This window comes from Capra hircus, chromosome 9 (assembly GCF_001704415.2).
Source record: "Capra hircus breed San Clemente chromosome 9, ASM170441v1, whole genome shotgun sequence".
Lineage (NCBI taxonomy): Eukaryota > Metazoa > Chordata > Mammalia > Artiodactyla > Bovidae > Capra > Capra hircus.
In genome coordinates, this window is record NC_030816.1 from 54,547,320 (window position 1) to 54,565,212 (window position 17,893).

Consider the following 17,893-nt stretch of genomic DNA (forward strand, 5'->3'; position numbering starts at 1 on the left):
GCTGTTATTATATGTCTTTCAAGTGTACTGATTGTTCTGTCCCACTAATGTAGGTCATTGTACTCTCAGCTGCTTTTTTTTTATATTTGGAACTGTCTCTAACAGTCCTCCACAGTAAGGAATAGCACGTTAGTTTCACAGATATTTAGTTTTGATATTAACATATTATTTTTCCTTTCTCTCTATAACTTGAGATTTTAGTACTCCCTGCTGCTAAGTCACTTCAGTTGTGTCCGACTCTGCGACCCCATAGATGGCAGCCCACCAGGCTCCCCCTTCCCTGGGATTCTCCAGGCGAGAACACTGGAGTCGGTTGCCATTTCCTTCTCCAATGCATGAAAGTGAAAAGTGAAAGTGAAGTCATTCAGTCGTATCCAACTCTCAGCGACCCCATGGACTGCAGCCTACCAGGCTCTTCCATCCATAGGATTTTCCAGGCAAGAGTACTGGAGTGGGATGCCATTGCCTTCTCCTTAGTACTCCCTACATAGTAGAAATTGCCATGAAGTATAAATTAATTTATTTTGCATACCAATAAGTGGTTTTTATTTACAAAGATGCTTATACTAAACCTGTCATAATCAATTTCATTTATTATGATGTTAATAAGACCTTAGGTGTTAGTTCTTTGAAGAACAATTAATACTTTAGCCTTCAATTCTTAACAGGCTTTGATTCTGGTTTTATTAATATAGAGCTTTGCTTACATTTACCAGAAGGTTCTCTACTGCTGTGGATCAATGCCAGGAGACCTGATCTGGACCCAGGTCTGGGACTGTCCCTCTGTTTAGTGATCCTCTGTGCTTTATTATACTTCATTCTTGCCCCTTTGCAGGAGCCTAGACATCATCTGACCTGGGGATGGGTCCTGAGTGGTGACCTGGGGCATGGTAAACCATTTACCCAAAGAACTCTAGAATGGATAAAACCAGTAGGATAAACCTGGTTTAACTTCATGAAAAAAAAATGAAGTTTTTCACTAGGGAAATGAATTTTTCACTAGGGAAAGTGAACAAGCTAGATAATTCCAGAGGAGGAGGAGCAGGATAATAGAGAGAAAATGAAGGTAAAGTCCTGGTGTCAGTCACAGACAGGTTTGGAATGGAAGTGAGGCAAATAACCGATGGAGGGAGTGCACGGAGAAGATTGTGTCGCCAGCGGTGAGCTTGATGTTGCTGCCAGTCTTCAAATAGTGCCTGGATAGCTAGCTGTTATTCATTCAACAAACGCTTATTAAACCCCTGCTCTGTGAGACAGTGAAATGGTGAGCTGAGGAACTCAGCTGATGAGGTTGGACTAGAATCAGAACACATCTTGGCTATATGAGCTTAGCCATGCTTGTTAACATTTCCATGTCGGTTTTCTCTTAAAAAAAGAGATCATAATAACACCAATCTCATGAGATTGTTGTAAGCATTAAGTGAATTAATACTTTATGTGTTAGTACACACAGATACCTGCAAGAGTCTCTGTGTGTTTAAATCACTTCAGTTGTATCTGACTCTTTGCAACCCCATGGACTGTACCTCACCCGGCTCCTCTGTCCATGGGATCTCAAGGCAAGAATACTGGATTGGGTGGCCATGCCCTCTTCCAGGGGATCTTCTGACCCAGGGATTGAGCCCATGTCTCTTTTATCTCCTCCATTGGCAGGCGGGTTCTTTACAGCTAGCACCATCTGGGAAACCCACTAGAGGGTCTGGTATCCAGTAAATACACAATATAACCACTATTGTTTTCATATCTAAGCTCCTGGATATTGCAGAGCAATTTCTTAAATAGCTGTGAGCTGGAAATAGATGCCTAATGATTTATTCTCTCAGTCTATCTTTGGTTGAGGCACACCCAGAACAAAATTTGGAGCAATGCGAATGTTTGAGGAGGGTCAAAGAATTTTTCTTCTTGTGGTTTTCCCTTCATGCTCTTCTCTGAAGCTACTCCTCTTGGATTCTTTCCCTGCTGTGAATTTCAGATGATGTCTCTATCCCTGTATAGTCTTAGTTTGACAGCACAAAGATTTAGTAATGACATCTGCACTTGATACAATTTAAATGAGATATTCCCAAAACAGACTGAGGAAACTCATTTTGACAATTTTTCTTTTGTCCATTCAAATATTGTATACTTTAATGGAGAAAGAAAAACACAAATGATAAGTGAAAAGTTTGCAATTTGAAGTACTTATATAAGTTGTTATTTGAAAATATTTATTAATTTTAAAATAAATGTAAAATGAGCTCATGTGAGTCAAGGTTCTTTTAGAGGAAAAAATGGTGATATTTACATTTAGTAATTATTTAATTTAGTAATTATTTCCTTTTTAAGGATCTTAAGTGTCATTGTTTCTTTTATACATCATGACCAATGGGGTATTTTATTCAATTATGATGGATTACATGTCACCCATCTGGACATGTTCCAGATGTAACTAATCTAAGATCAAAGTACTTAGAATTAAATGCTTTGCTGGATTGTTTGACTTGAACAAAGCAAGAAGACCATCAGAAGCTTTTTGAAGGAAAGACTATACCAATTTTGAAACTTTGAGAAAATTGGAACTCCTAAACTAACTAAGAATTTGCTTCTATTTTTGATCTTTCCAAACCATTTACCCTTCTACATGTTAATTCCATAGGAGTTGGAAACTACTACCACATGAAATCTGGTATTGGTATAAAAACAAATAACTCTAAATAACTCTTGATACAGAGAGAGATATAGAGAGACAGAGAGGCTGAGAGACAGAGAGAGGTGCTTTTCTTTGACCAAGAGAGAAGCTATACAACCTTTAGAGCACAATGTTTTAACTAGCTTCACTAGGATAGGAGAAAAATAAAAACAAGATGATCAATACATTTAAGAAAACTAATTTTCTTAACCTACTGCAGTTTGTTAACAACCATTGCTTTGACAGTGATGAATCTGCGTAAATATTTCTTGGATGGAAAGGAAAAGTTTTCATCCAGAAATAACAATTTCAAGAATTGTAATTCCAAAGAAAAGAAGGAAAGCAATTTAAGTCTCAGGGGCAACTGGAACCAGTTCAGTTCAGTCGCTCAGTCATGTCCAACTCTTTGCGACCTCATGGACTGCAGCACGGCAGACTACCTGTCCATCACCAACTCCCAGAGTTTACTCAAACTCATGTCCATTGAGTCTGTGATGCCGTCCAAAAACCATCTCATCCTGTTGTCCCCTTCTCTTCCCACTGTCAGTTTTGCCCAGCATCAGAATCTTTTCAAGTGAGCCAGTTCTTCAAATCAGATGACCAAAGTATTGGAGTTTCAGCTTCCGCATCAGTCCTACCAATGAACACTCAGGACCGATCTTCTTTAGGGTGGACTGGTTGGATCTCCTTGCATTCCAAGGGACTCTCAAGAGTCTTCTCCAACACCACAGTTCAAAAGCATCAATTCTTCCACTCTTAGCTTTCTTTGTATTCCAACTCTCACATCCATACCTAATTACTGGAAAAACCATAGCCTTGATTAAATGGACCTTTTTTGGCAAAGTAATGTCTCTGCTTTTGAATATGCTATCTAGGTTGGTCATAACTTTCCTTCCAAGGAATAAGCGTGTTTTAATTCCATGGCTGCAGTCACCATCTGTAGTGATTTTGGAGCCCCCCAAAATAAAGTCAGCCACTGTTTCCCCATCTATTTGCCATGAAGTGATGGGACCGGATGCCTTAGTTTTCTGAATTTTGAGCTTTAAGCCAAACTTTTCATTCTCCTCTTTCACCTTCATCAAGAGTCTCTTTAGTTCTTTGCTTTCTATCATAAGGGTGGTATCTTCTGCATATCTGAGGTTGCTGATATTTCTCCTGGCTTCCAGCACAAGCTGAAATTGGAACAAAGTAGGTGTCAAAAGGCAAATATTTTATGGGAGAGTGAAAGACTGTTAAGACTTAGCTCAGGGTACGTTTGTCAGTGATACAGTCATATTTCTTAAATAGTTCATTAAGCTGACATTTCCTTGTATTCTTGGAATAAGTTAGTTAAGGGAGTTAATATGCACAGTCTTCAATATTTCATATGTTAAACTTTTTCCAACATCATAGTAGTTATCAACCTTGGAAGTGTATTTGTTTCTGTTGGGCTTATAAACTTCTAACGATAGTGTGATATTTATTAAGGACTTTGCAAAATAATTCAGTACATTGTGCATGAAAAGAAAATATTTCCAATTCTGATAAGTAGGAATATTGAGGCACCTAAGCATATACAGGTATATTGTATTATTATACCTGATATATATATATATTATATAAAAATGTCTCTATTAGTGACTTAAATAATATTTTTGATGATTCATCCAAATGTTTGGATGACAGGAATCCCTATATAATGTTTTTTAGGTACTTGAATTATTATACCCGTAGTGAGATTTATCGAAGAATGGCAAATAAAATATGTACTAGAATTCTCGATGTAAACCCAATAAATCCAATTAAAAAGATCAGTGAATATATACAAAGTCAAAATTGAAATAATATACACAATGCAACATTTGTGAATATTAGAAGAGTTAATTCATTGGAAATTCTATCACAATATGTAATATTTAGGCACTGATGATTACTCACTCAAATTATTGAATTTATTATACACTATTCATTAGTTTAATCAGTAAAACTGTACTGTAAATAAGACAAAGTTCCTATTCTTGGCAGACAGAATAAAGTAAATGGGCAGTGATAATAGCTTGGAGAATTCATAGGAAAAGTCCTAGACAGCCATGGAACTATGCATGGAAGAAAGAGAATTGACATCTTAGCTGAGACCAGAAGGATGTGTAAAGTACATCTGTGCTAATGAGAGCAGTAGGGAGACATAAAACATGTTTGACAAAGGCTCAGAAATGAGAGAGATTTATGACACAGAAGGGAAAGTGAAAATAATTCAGTGACCTGAAATGTGTTAATAGTAAGCATCTAATAAATATTTCTGAATGAATGAAAGGCTGACTGACTAAATGAATGAGTGAGAAATATTGAAGTATGAAGAGGTAGACCAGAGATAAAGTTTTGTAAGCATGTGTGTTAGGCCTTCAGAGAATTTCATTTTCTGGATATACAAATGAACAGTATTTGAGTGAGTAAAAATAACCATAAAACAACAACCATTAGTTGGAGGAAATAAAATAAGGGGAAAAGAAAATGAAGAAAGGACTTCAATAAACTGTGCCTGATAGAACTGGAAATAATGGCCTGAAAAATGGTTATAATACCCCATTTTCTCACTAAGATCCTAAAGATTCTCAAAATATTATTTACTTACTTTTGGCTGTCCTGGGTCTTTGTTGCTGCATGGGCTTTTTCTCTAGTTGTAGTGAACAGGGGCTACTCCCCAGCTGCAGTGTACACACTTCTCACTGGGGTGGCTTCTCTTGTTGCAGAGCATAGGCTTTAAGGCTCTTGGGCTTCAGTAGTTGCAGCACGTAGGTTCAGTAATTGTGGTTTCTGGGCTCTAGAGCACAGGCTCAATAGCTGTGGTCCACAGCCTTTGTTGCTCCATAGCATGTAGGGATCTTCCTGGATGAGGGATCCAACCCATGTCACTGGTATTGGCAGGTGGATTCTTTACCACTGAGCCACCAGGGAAGCCCCAAGAACCTAATGATTCTTGATAGAGAAATCTCTAGTCTGAAATGTTTAAATATTTTATTAACTGGTTTTATACATGACATTTTGTAAATTGTATTATTTATCCAGTGTATTTTTATTACCCATGCATTAATGTTCATATATTCATATATTTTCATATTTTTAAGACTTTAAAAGTATTGCATTGATTTGGATGAGTTTTAAAAACAAAGCGCACTGAAACTTCTCTGATGAGATAAGAAAGGTTATTTTTCAAAAGCTATTTAGTTGTATATAGTAAACATAATGATAACCTATAAAGATAATACATTTACTAATAAAATTTCCTTCTAGAGACAAGGTAGTATGTAACTGTTAATTAACTTTATTGATAGCTATTGCATGTTCATAGGGTTTAAAGAATCTATAGTTTAAATATACTGTTGTGTTTTCATAGACTCTAGTATAACTAAAAGCACATCAATTTATAGTTTGGACTATGAAATAGAATATCAATGGATAGATTTACTTTTCTTGTGCTAAAATTAAGTTGAATAATCCTTAAGTTGAAATACAATGTCTTATGACATGTGTGTCTTTCTTGGCTGAAAATAGCCTGTTGAATAAAACTTTAAGTTAACTAATGTTTAATTAATATTAGCAAATATAGTAGACCTTGATGTAAGTAAATTACAGTTCAAAGCTGTTAATTCCTAATTATCTCTAAATCAACTTAAAATGCTTTGACAGAAAATGATATAAAGGATTACTGACTGTAAATTCATACTATGGAAATACCATACTCAAAGATTTACTCATATGAAAACAGAAAAATTGATTATTCTATGAAGTTGATCTTCAAGTAGGAGGCTAGTTAAATATTTAGAATTTATGTTTCTTTATCCAAATATTTTTACTTAGCAATTGTTTTTTTAAGGTGCTGTACTGTTTTCTGGGGATATATCAGTTAACAAAGTAGATTAAAAATCTTGAAATGCTTGAGACTTGTACTCTAGAGAGTGGAGAGAAATAATCAACAAAGAGGTAAATCATATTCATGGTATGTTAAGAGGAAACATACTGTGGAAAAAAATGAAGCAGGTAGAGGAAAATAGTGAGTGCCAGGATGAAGTTTGCATTGTAATTAGATAGTCTTGGAAGGACTCACTGAAAAGGCCTAATCTAAGCAAGATTTGAAATGAGAAAGTGAGCATTGCAGTATCTGGGAGAATAACATTCCAGGCAAGGGACCCAAGTTTAAAAGCCCTGAGGTAAGATCCTACCTGGCATGCCCAAACAAAATTGGCAGCCTGGTGGGAGCAGTGTGGATAAGGGAGAAAGTAGGAAAAGAGCTCTAGAAAATCATTGTTTTCTTCTTTGGCAGTTTTAGTGGGTAGGGATGGGACGCTGACATTGCAGATAGTATAGGATCTCTCAGTTCATTGTAAAAATTTGGCTTTTATTGACAATAAAATAGAGAAGCACTGGAAAGTCTTATAGAAAAGCATGACATGACCAGGGTTATAGTTTATAAGGAATATTTAGAGAGCTCCCTGAAACAGATACTGACCTCAACACAATTTGAAAGCCCATTTTTGAGGCACCAAATGATGAGAGAATAAAAGCTTTTGTTCTCATTCAGGAAATAATGACTTTTGGGCAGTTTGATGGTGATGAATGTGGTTATGGCTTGAGGCTTGAGATGAGAGGGGGCCTCTTTTGCAATGGTTTACACCGTTTTCATAAAGTTGATGACCAGCTTTTAGCTCTTGCATGAACCTATTGAAGAGGAATTTCTTTGCAGAAGTTATTGAAGATCATCTGGCAAACAGAAGGAAAGAAATCATAGACCAACTTGCAGTGAGTAAGAGCTGGCTTTGTTTGGTCTACAGTATTTTAAATTATTAATGCTAAACTTGTGGTTTTGTTTTTAAGAAATACAGAGAATAAATTGATGGAAACATTTACCAAAAACTGAGGGAAAAAAAAATACAACAAAAGCAAACAAAAAAATGTCTGCTGTGTTGCCAAAAAACTCCTAAGGAGCTAAGAGCAGTAGCAGGGTGACCTGTTCAGATGATTGTAGTACACAAGTTCAAGATGATGAAAGCCTGGACCAAGGTGGCTTTAGGGGAGGTGGTGAGAAGTGTTTGAATGCTGGATATGTTTTGAAGGTAAAGTCAGCAAGATTTGCAGAAAAACTGGTTGTAGGAAGAAGGCAAACAAAAGCAGGCAAGCATGACTCCAAGTTGTGAGTCCTGGGTAGTTGTAAGGATAAAATTATTTAATGAGATTGGAAACACTGGGAGATGAAGAATAGAACTCAATTTGAGATACAACTTTGAGGTACCTATTAGACAGTCACATAAAGGGATTAAGAAGGCAGCTGGATTCTGCATCTGGACCTCAAGAGGAGAGATCAAGCCTGGAGATGTTGAGCGTGGGAGGCATCAGTATAGGTGACATTTAGATCTGCAAGCTTTGGTGAAATCACTATGTGGGTAAGTCTGGATTCAACAGAAGAGAAGGCCAAGGACTGGGCACTGTGGGATTCCAATTTTAGAAAGTGAGGGAGGAGAAAATGTAGTAAGTCTTGAGCGGGATTGAGAAGAGGTAGCTGAAGATGTAAGGGGAGAAAAAAGACAGCGTAGTGTCCTGGAAATCAGTGGAACAATCAATTTCAAGTATGATGGAGGCTGAAAGCTGATCATTTGGGGGTTTCGCTTGACTACCTAGAGCCTGAGTCAGAACCTTTGTTTGCTTGCTTTGTGCTGGAAACACAGTGACACACTGTCACCTTTTCTTAACCTTCATATCTCTCATTCCCTGTCTCCAAAGATATGCTTGCTTTCTTTTTTCCCTCCCACTGGATAAAATACAAGTGATTAGGTTCATTTTTCAGAGTTTTTATTGTGATCTTATTCTCCTTCTCTGAACTAATATATTAATTATGATTAGATCTAAGAGGTCCCTCAAGTCTTAGCCACTCATTTACATACACATTCTTTGACCACACCTATAGATAGTTGATCTCACCCTACATATATGAAAATTATTGTTTTATCTCCTGATGTCACCTTACTCTCAAACTCTTGTACCAGTTTCTTTGGCACACCTAGAAACTGATGAATCAAAGGGGATTTCAAAATATTCATCAAGTTGTCAGTTTCATCTACTTCCATTTCTCATTTCAAAGAGTCTTATCATTATTAATGATCCTTAAGTAGCCTTCATTCTTTCAACTATCCATTTACTCAACGAACTTGTATCATTGGGAGGGGTATTAGGAGTGTAGCTCTTCCAATAATCTAAAGCAGATGTAGTAATATAATAGAAAAACATAATAATAATAATAATGTGAACATAATTACCTAGACTAAAAATCAGATTACTTGCTTCATAAATCATTTTTAGTTAAATTCTAATCAGTAAGGTAAAAATACCCATAGAGGCCCCCAAATCTTAGCCATCTGCAAGTAAATGTGATTTATATGGCATCCTTATACTAAAAAAAGATAATGGTTTCGATGGGTAGAGCATAATATTAATTTGGTCATTTGGTCATAAAAAGAGATTTTTTTTTCTTTTTATCTACAAAAACTAATTTCAGAGAAGAGTAACTTTTAAATCTAAGAACCAATTGTTTAATCAGGTTGATGTTTTCAGTTGGAATGAATTCCTTTGACAGCTTGAACATATATCCACCGACATGTCTGTAATGGAAATCATTTCAGAAGACGCTAGACTGACACAGACTTCCCATGGCCTCGCAGCAAGACAGTGGTAGTCTTGAGGAATGATACTTTTCATCTTTTTGAAGATAGACACTCTCCAGTTGTCACTCCACAGGAAATCAGGAAGCATGCTAAACTCCAGTGGACTTGGAATTACACAGCCAAGTGCCAGTGGAAATAGCCTATCCAATATTATGATTTATTTTGAAGGAGAGTTTTAAAAAAAAAACGGAAAAGGAAAAAAATGGAAGTAAGCTGCACGCAACATGGCCAAACAGCTGTCTGGTTTTCTGTCTCAGAAACAGCTTGGAACTAACTATTCTCACAAGATCTCTTGGCAGAGTAGCTTGATGAAAATACCAAAGCTGTGAGGAGAAGTGTTCTTTTGCTGAATCCTTTCTGTAGCTGTCATATGGTGTATGATATGATTTAGGTGTTCAAATTTAGGTGTTCAAACCTAAAAAACGGTGCACAAATTTGAACATGTGCACCGTTTTTTTTTTTTTAAGTTCCTTTATGTTTAAATGAGGCACTTATTAATTCCATGTACAGAACAAGTGCAGTTCACTGTAGCATTAACACCAAGTAAACCTTAATAGTTTTTAGAAACATTAATCCTAGACATGTTCTGATTTCCTTTTTTCAAATGGCTTTTTTAGAAGCAGTCGAGGAAGAGCTTGATAAGACAAATTTAAGTGTGAATTCAAGGACACTGGTGATTTTTGGGGTGCCCAAACTAGTCTCTAAGGGGAACTCATTTTAGCTGCTGTATACATCTATTTATTCATTCTTTAATGGATACTGTCTTAAGTAATAGAGACAACTTGATTTTAAACACATTTCTGGCTCACCTGCTAGATGCCAGAACTGTGAAATATACAAGATCTATGTTACTCTTCAAATGTTTGGTGTCAGAGGGAGGACATTCAGCATTTCGAGATTCATTATTTTAGGAGACCTTGAATTTTATCATCCTCAAATGTTGATTAAGTAAATTTATTTTTTATTAAGTATTCAAAGTGGAGTCAATTAGCTGGGACATTTCATATTTTTATCTCGAGGCATTTTGAGTCTATCCTTTGTGACATCAGAATTAGTTTCTCATCTCAGAGCTTGCTGTGTTTATTCCTCTAGTGACTCAGTAGTTTATTGGCAGTCAGTCTGTAAAATGCTCTCGGGGATTATCTAAATGCAGAATGTTAGGAATGGAAACACATATTACTTCTCCTGTCAAAAAAATGTAATTAACACACATGATATATCATCTTGCAAAAGTGGATGAAAATTCCAGTGGGTGACCTCAAGTCACAGTTCCCAGTGCACTTACAGACTGTCATGTTTCTGAATAGCTCCCAGCCCAGGACTCCTTTCTTCTTGTAATCCTGTCTCTTTAGCCTCCTGTATGTGCATACACACAGTATGTGCACGTGTTCCGCCCAAAACCCACCATTCAATTTCAGTTTCTTTAACAGTTTTGATTTGATTTGGTTTATTGCATAGGTAAGAATGCATTAACAAAGTACAAAAAGTTGAATGTACTTTTTCCTATCTGTATTTTGAGAGTTTCCTCATTGTTTTGTGTGGTACACATAATTCACTGTATAGATGTATAATTTATTTAACCCATCTCTTATTGATGAATATTAGGTTCTTTCCAGTCTTTTGCTATTTTCAAAAAATATTATAGAAATTCAGTGCATTTTTACATATCACTAATTACATGTTAATTGTACACACACACACACACACACATATTAATAAAACATTTGTGTAGTGTAATTTCCCAGAAGTGGAATTTCTAAGTAAAAAATTCTGTGCATTTGTAATTTTGACAGGTATTGCTAAATTCACCTTTATAAGGATTTATACCATTTTACATTCAACCTGTAAATGTGTAACAATTGCTGTCCCCAGGGAGTATTATTAATATTTTAGGATTTGACAACTTGAAAAAATGGAGAAAGCTTTTAGAGTGGATTTAATTAAGAGTTCTGTTATAAATGAGGTTCACTATCTTATCAGAAGTTTAATAGCCATTTCTATTTCTGTTTCTTTAAATAGTTATATCTTTTGCCTATTTTTGTGTTATGTCATTGGTATTTTTTCTTGTTGATTTATAGAAGTTCTTTAGGCATTATAAAAATAATTCCTTTATCTGTGATAGAAGTACTTCTTATTTTATATAATGATTTACCTCCCCCCCACCCCCATTAGAATTTTCTGCTCTCAAAATCCCTGTGAGAGCATGTGGGCCTCAATTCACCTTTGAAGGATAATCATTTCTCTGATTTTTCATGGAAAATGGTATGGTTAGATTTGATTTCTTCTGGTGTCAATTTTGCAAAATTATTTTCCTAAAGAATATTCCATTCTACTCAAGTTTTAATATATTTTCAAAGAGCATATTTTTCATAGAATGTGTTATAGCCTTGATAAATTTTGCCTTCTTAAGCTATCACTTTCTAAAAAAGTAATAACAAAAGCCACCTTACTGAAATGTCTCACTGTGATTGGAGATTTGTGTAATTTTTCTGGTAATGTGTCGATTTTTACTCTCTTTATATATTTTAAGGCAATATAATTAGATACTTTCAAGCTCAGAATAAAAAGAAATTCGCGTTCCTGATGATTTCTTGTTTTTGTCTGATATTTTGTTTTCTGGTTTCCCACCAGAAAATATATGGGAGTATATGCCAGAATCTTAAATAATTTTTGGCTGCAATAATTTTCAGAAAAAGAATGACTGATTTAAGAATTTTTGGAAATCCTAGGAAGTTCAAGTAGATGCACTGACTTGGAACATAGAAATATAATTAATTGCAGTATATAGAAAATGCCTGAAATAGAAACAAATAAATTGCAGGTACATGTACATTCATAATATTTCTCAATTACTTCACTGCATTCTAGTAAATATGAACCTGTATCTGCCTAACTGAGAGAAGGGGAGCTTGACTATTTGTCTAAGAAAAGTTAAATAAAACCAGATATGTAAGTCTTGGTAACCTTAATTGTTAAATTATTTCCCAAATTGTGTAGATTCATATTTCTTTGATCAATGGGAGACCGAGTGCTGATGATCCTTCTCCTGAACTGCTAGAATTTACCTCTGCCCGTTATATTCGCCTGAGGTTTCAGAGGATCCGCACCTTGAATGCTGATTTGATGATGTTCGCTCACAAAGACCCAAGAGAAATTGACCCCATTGTCACGCGAAGAGTAAGTTATGAGGAATCATATTGGAATCTGTGAATAATATTGGGCCTATTGTTTTAATTATCTGTTAAATAGGTTTTTTAAATTTGTTAAATGATTTTATTCATTTATAGTTGTGCAGGATCTTCATGCTGCGTGGACTTTTCTCTAGTTGCCACGAGCAGGGGTTACTCTCTAGTAGCAGGGCGTAGGCTTCTCACCACGGTGGCTCCTCTTGTTCCAGAGCACGGGCTCTGGCGCCCACAGACCTCAGTAGTTGCGGCTTCCAGGCTCTAGAGCCCTGGCCCAGTGGCTGTAATTGCACGGGCTCAGCTGCTCTGCCATGTGGGGTCTTCCCAGACTGGGGATTCTTTACCACTGAGCCGCCAGGAAAGCCATCAGGTGTAATTTAGATTCTAGTTTTCCATGCTTGTATCTGGTAAGAGAGGCCTGGGAGCTGGGAGTCCTCAGCCACAGTCCTTGGCTCTGCCATCAAAAGCTCTGGGGCCCTGGAGAGCGCCTGTTCCTCCCTCAGTTGTGTCTGACTCTTTGAACCCCATGGACTGTAGCCCACCAGGCTCCTCTGTCCATGGGATTTCCCAGGCAATAATAATGGAGTGGGGTGGCATTTCCTTCTCCATAATAGTCTGTTAAATAGTTTTAAAAATTAGTTTTCAGTGTGGGAATGACTTTAAAATTTCATGGACCTTCCTTTGTTTAAATCCAACCTCTGGGCCACTTATTAGATGTGTAACAAATATCAAACTTTGTAACATTTCTAAACTTTAGTTTCCTCTTGGTACAGTGGAGCTCATACTGCCTAGTTTATTCTCTTGATTTTGAGGACAAAGTTAGTTTTTTCCACACCTTGGGTTATCTGTAGTACTATTATAATTGGTCTTGTGGGCTTGTAACCCACACTAAGAAATGCATTTTATATCATGACTCAGTACATATACACACACAGGCAGACACTCATACCACATCACATTCTGATAAACTTTAATATGCATGGAATTAACTGGTGATGTTGTAGAAATGCAGATTTAAATTCATTAGATCTAGGACAGAACTGAGAAACAGCAGTTCTAACAATTTTGCAGGTGATATGGATGCCACTGGTCCATGGACCATTTTATCTAAATAAATAATTTAGTTTCATGCTTCTTTAATGAATCACAATGCACTTCTAGTTCAAAAGAATACAGATATTAGGGAAAAAACTGATTGTATACACTTTTATTTTCCTTTATGAATTGAATATCAGGGGAAAAAGTGGTTATAGCATCCTTTCAACATATCAGTGGAAACAGAAGCTAGCAGAGGTGTTATTTTCAATCAGAAATTTGAGAGATTATGACATAGATGATCTGCCCAGTTTCAGGCAGTTCAGTTAAGTCGCCCAGTCATGTCTGACTCTTTGCGACCCCATGACCTGCACCTCTCCAGGCCTCCCTGTCCATCACCAACTCCCGGAGTCCACCCAAACTCATGTCCGTTGAGTCTGTGATGTCATCCATCCATCTCATCCTCTGTCATCCCATTCTCCTCCTTCCCTCAATCTTTCCTAGTATCAGGGTCTTTTCCAATGAGTCAACTCTTCGCATCAGGTGGCCAAAGTATTGGAGTTTCAGCTTTAGCATCAGTCCTTCCAATGAATATTCAGGGCTGATTTCCTTTAGGATGGACTGGTTGGATCTCCTTGCAGTCCAAGGGGCTCTCAAGAGTCTTCTCCAACACCACAGTTCAAAAGCATCAGTTCTTCGGCGTTCAGCTTTCTTTATAGCTCAGGTTGCTATGAGTCATAACTATGCTTCCTCCTATCCATGTCCCGCCAGGTTCTCTGGTTTATGTCATCTCCCTTTTATGCATGTATACAACCAAGACAGTATTAGCTAGAGACTCAGTTCAGTAGTAAATCCATAAATCAGATACATGTAAACAGAATATCTACTGTGTGACTAGAAGCAAAGGAGAAAAGAGGATTGTAGGGAGAAACTGAGATTGTGAGACAAAACATTGTTCCACAATGACCCTACTGGGGTTCAACTGTTGCCACCAGTTAGCAAAGTGCTGATCCTACAGACTGAATATTGAAGGGCAGTGCTTTTCACAAATATGTGAGGACTCCTCATACATTTTCTCATTGCTTAACTTCCTCACACCTAACTTCTCCATCATTACAAAATAACTTTTAAAGTCTTATGTCCTCATACAACACATGTTGGATGTTTCAGTGCCCTTTCCAAACCTGAAATACTTTTGACTTGTGTTATATTTCAGTCTGTTGCAAATTGTCTTCTGCAAAAGTCATCATTATTTTACAGCAAAGTTTAGATTCTTCACTTATTAAAAAATCACTTTTAATTTTAATTTTGCCATGACTTAAAAATACACACCAAGGAAGACTGAATAATTTTGAAGTGAAATTTAATCTTTCCTGACAGTATATCTATCAAAGAAAAAAAAATCAATGGAAGTAAACATGTTCCTTTTATCATCTTTTGCTGAAGGCAGAGAGAGTGTTGGGGTGCACATCTATTATTTGTAGCTTCATTGTATATGAATCTTTAAAATAGTGCAGTAAAGTTCAACATATAATTATATTTTTTGAAAGTACTCAAGTTCTATAAACCCTACATGTAAATTTAAATATATAAAAATAGGATATTGAATTTTAGCTCTTCTTCATGACTTAGAAATGAAGCATTACACATTTATATTTAAAGCAAATGTTGCAGTTTTAAAAACATCTACATGTTTGGGAATGCATGTAAGAATTAAAGATTTTAAAATTTAAAAAATAAAAAAAATAAATAAAATTTAAAAAATAAATAAATAAATAAATAAAAACATCTACAAAACTTCTGTATCAGCTTTCTGAGCAACTATGCCTGTTTGTATCTGTATTATTAGGTGATGAAGTTAGTGAAAAGCAGAGTCTAACGTCTAAATTAAATCTAAACTTCCTTGCAAGTTACAATAGTGTGAGGTATAAGTATATCAAGTAAGATAAAGTAACACAAAATATTATAAAAGATACTGTATATAAACAGCAAAAACAAAAAGAAAAACTGTTTAAAAAAGAAGTAAATTAGAAAAGAGAATTTGTAGTCAGGGAACTCAGATTTGTATCCATTTATTTATGCTCACTAAATATGTGTGTGTGTGTTTAGTATAAATAATTGGAATAATAGAATTATCTACCACTGTGATGGCTGTTTGGATTCCATAAGATAATGTGAAGTACTTTCACAACTAACTATAACTTGTGATATACAAATTAGTTAAATTTTTTTAATTGTCCAGTTGTATAAATTATGAGTAACCTTTCAAAAACAGCTAGGTAGATGAAAATAATTTGAGGCAGTCCTATGTTAACCTAAACAGGAAGGTAATTGCATGGACATTTTAACATAATAATGAAGAAATAGTGTTCTGCACATCTAGTTTGCTCCTTACATTATATTAAACCAGTCTTGTAGTTAATTACTTTTCATGTGCTTCTTTATATGCTTAAGAAAAGTGTCCTCATGAGCACCATTTCCCTTACATTTGTTGATTCTTTTCAAATTCATTAAGTAGAACAGTCTGCATATGATTCATGAACACTGGCATTCCTAAAATGATTATAAAAGAGGTTTTCTGTCTTTCAGATTTTATGAAGAATTATTGTCCTTGTTTCCCCCACCCCATAACAGTTTGCTTTCGATAATAAATGCTCCAGTATGGAGTTTGCGTACTATGCAGCACTTTATGTTGTTGTGGGAAATGAATTTCTAAAATGCCCACCTAACATACACTAGAGAGGCATTCTGCCCCTGGGCCGTGGTTTCAATGTGAGGAGTTACTGGATACTCTTGTGAGCCTTCAGTTGTTCTCTGCAGCGTCCAACTAACGGTAGACGCATAAAGCCAAGTTTTTAACTGAATGCTCCTTCCACCTTGCAGTAGTCTTAACAGGATTTCTCTCTGGATTGCTTTTTGCAGTACTACTACTCGGTCAAGGATATTTCGGTTGGAGGGATGTGCATCTGCTACGGTCATGCCAGGGCTTGTCCACTTGATCCAGTGACAAATGTATGTATATTTTTAGGCTGCTTAGGTAAAATGAAGCTCTGAACTGTAAAATGCTTCATGAGAAGCTTTGCTGACAGGGACGCTGTGAATGGGTGTCAGGTCCCCACTTAGATGGTGTAACAGAAAGCCATGCCAGGGTGAAATAGAGCTGGCAGTTAGGATGATAGACTTTGAAGGGAGCCATTACAGTATCAGAAAACAGATTAGTTTTTTCCCAAAAAGGCTCCAAACCAGTCTATCTATTTTGAAACCTCTCTAGCTATGACAGCCTGCTGTATGATTTAGCTTTAGAGAATGCCTGTCATCAATCAACCTGTTTCTTTTATGAATTTTCATCAAAAAATATTAATGCAAACGAATGAAAAATGTACCTGGAAGTAAATATAAATGACCATGGAACCAGAGACCGAGGTAAGATGGGGCAGTAAGGAGTAGAGTGAAAGAGAGTATTCAAGAGAGCTTGAAATCACCAGGTCAGAAAATGCTGGAATGGTTTTAGGTTGCATTTTTCATTAATGACAATGTATTAAGTGAACATAACCTAAGCAAAGAAGATGAATGAGCATCTGTTTTTCTCAGGCATAAACAATCTGGTGAAATACAGAATCATCTACTTTATGTATGGTAGAAATATTTTGGATAGTGAGATCAGTGAATGTAGCTACCTAGGTAAACACTTTTTCCTACTACAACTGTAATACAAATGATATTTCTTTCAAAGCTAGTTTTCTGAGTAATGGATCATAGTGTATTACCTGCTGCTGCTGCTGCTAAGTCGCTTCAGACGTGTCTGACTCTGTGCGACCCCATAGACGGCAGCCCACCAGGGTCCCCTGTCCCTGGGATTCTCCAGGCAAGAACACTGGAGTGGGTTGCCATTTCCTTCTCCAATGCATGGAAGTGAAAAGGGAAAGTGAAGTCGCTCAGTCGTGTCTGACCCTCAGCGACCCCATGGACTGCAGCCTACCAGGCTCCTTCATCCATGTATTACCTGGGAAGATTCAAATCCCTGGCATAGTTTTCTTCACAAGGTTGTGGTCCTGCTTTCTGCAGGGTGTGGGCACTGTCTATCAGATGTATTGATGAGCAGTATTTCCCATGATTTGAGAACCTGCACAGCAGCCTTGGAAGGATGGTTCCATGCAGTGAAATAAGACTGTACTCAAAACACTTGCAGACAGGAGATTCAGGCTTGGAGTATTAGATTTCTGCTCTATCCCTGCCTCTCCATGCCTAGCCATCTACTCTCTCCCCTCTTCCTGTGCTAAATGCTAATAGTTAGTTCACTTCAGTCGTTCAGT

At 36.5% G+C, this 17,893-nt stretch overlaps 1 protein-coding gene across 3 annotated transcripts in view; it reads left to right on the forward strand.

Annotated features, from left to right (window-relative positions):
* Nucleotides 1–17,893, forward strand: part of LAMA2 (laminin subunit alpha 2) — a 677,281-nt gene that overhangs the window by 241,196 nt on the left and 418,192 nt on the right. For all 3 annotated transcript variants that reach the window (XM_005684731.3, XM_005684732.3, XM_018053196.1), the window contains exons 5-6: nt 12,358–12,537; nt 16,503–16,592. In XM_005684731.3, the coding sequence (XP_005684788.2) occupies nt 12,358–12,537; nt 16,503–16,592 (270 nt within the window). The remainder of the gene's footprint in view (nt 1–12,357; nt 12,538–16,502; nt 16,593–17,893) is intronic.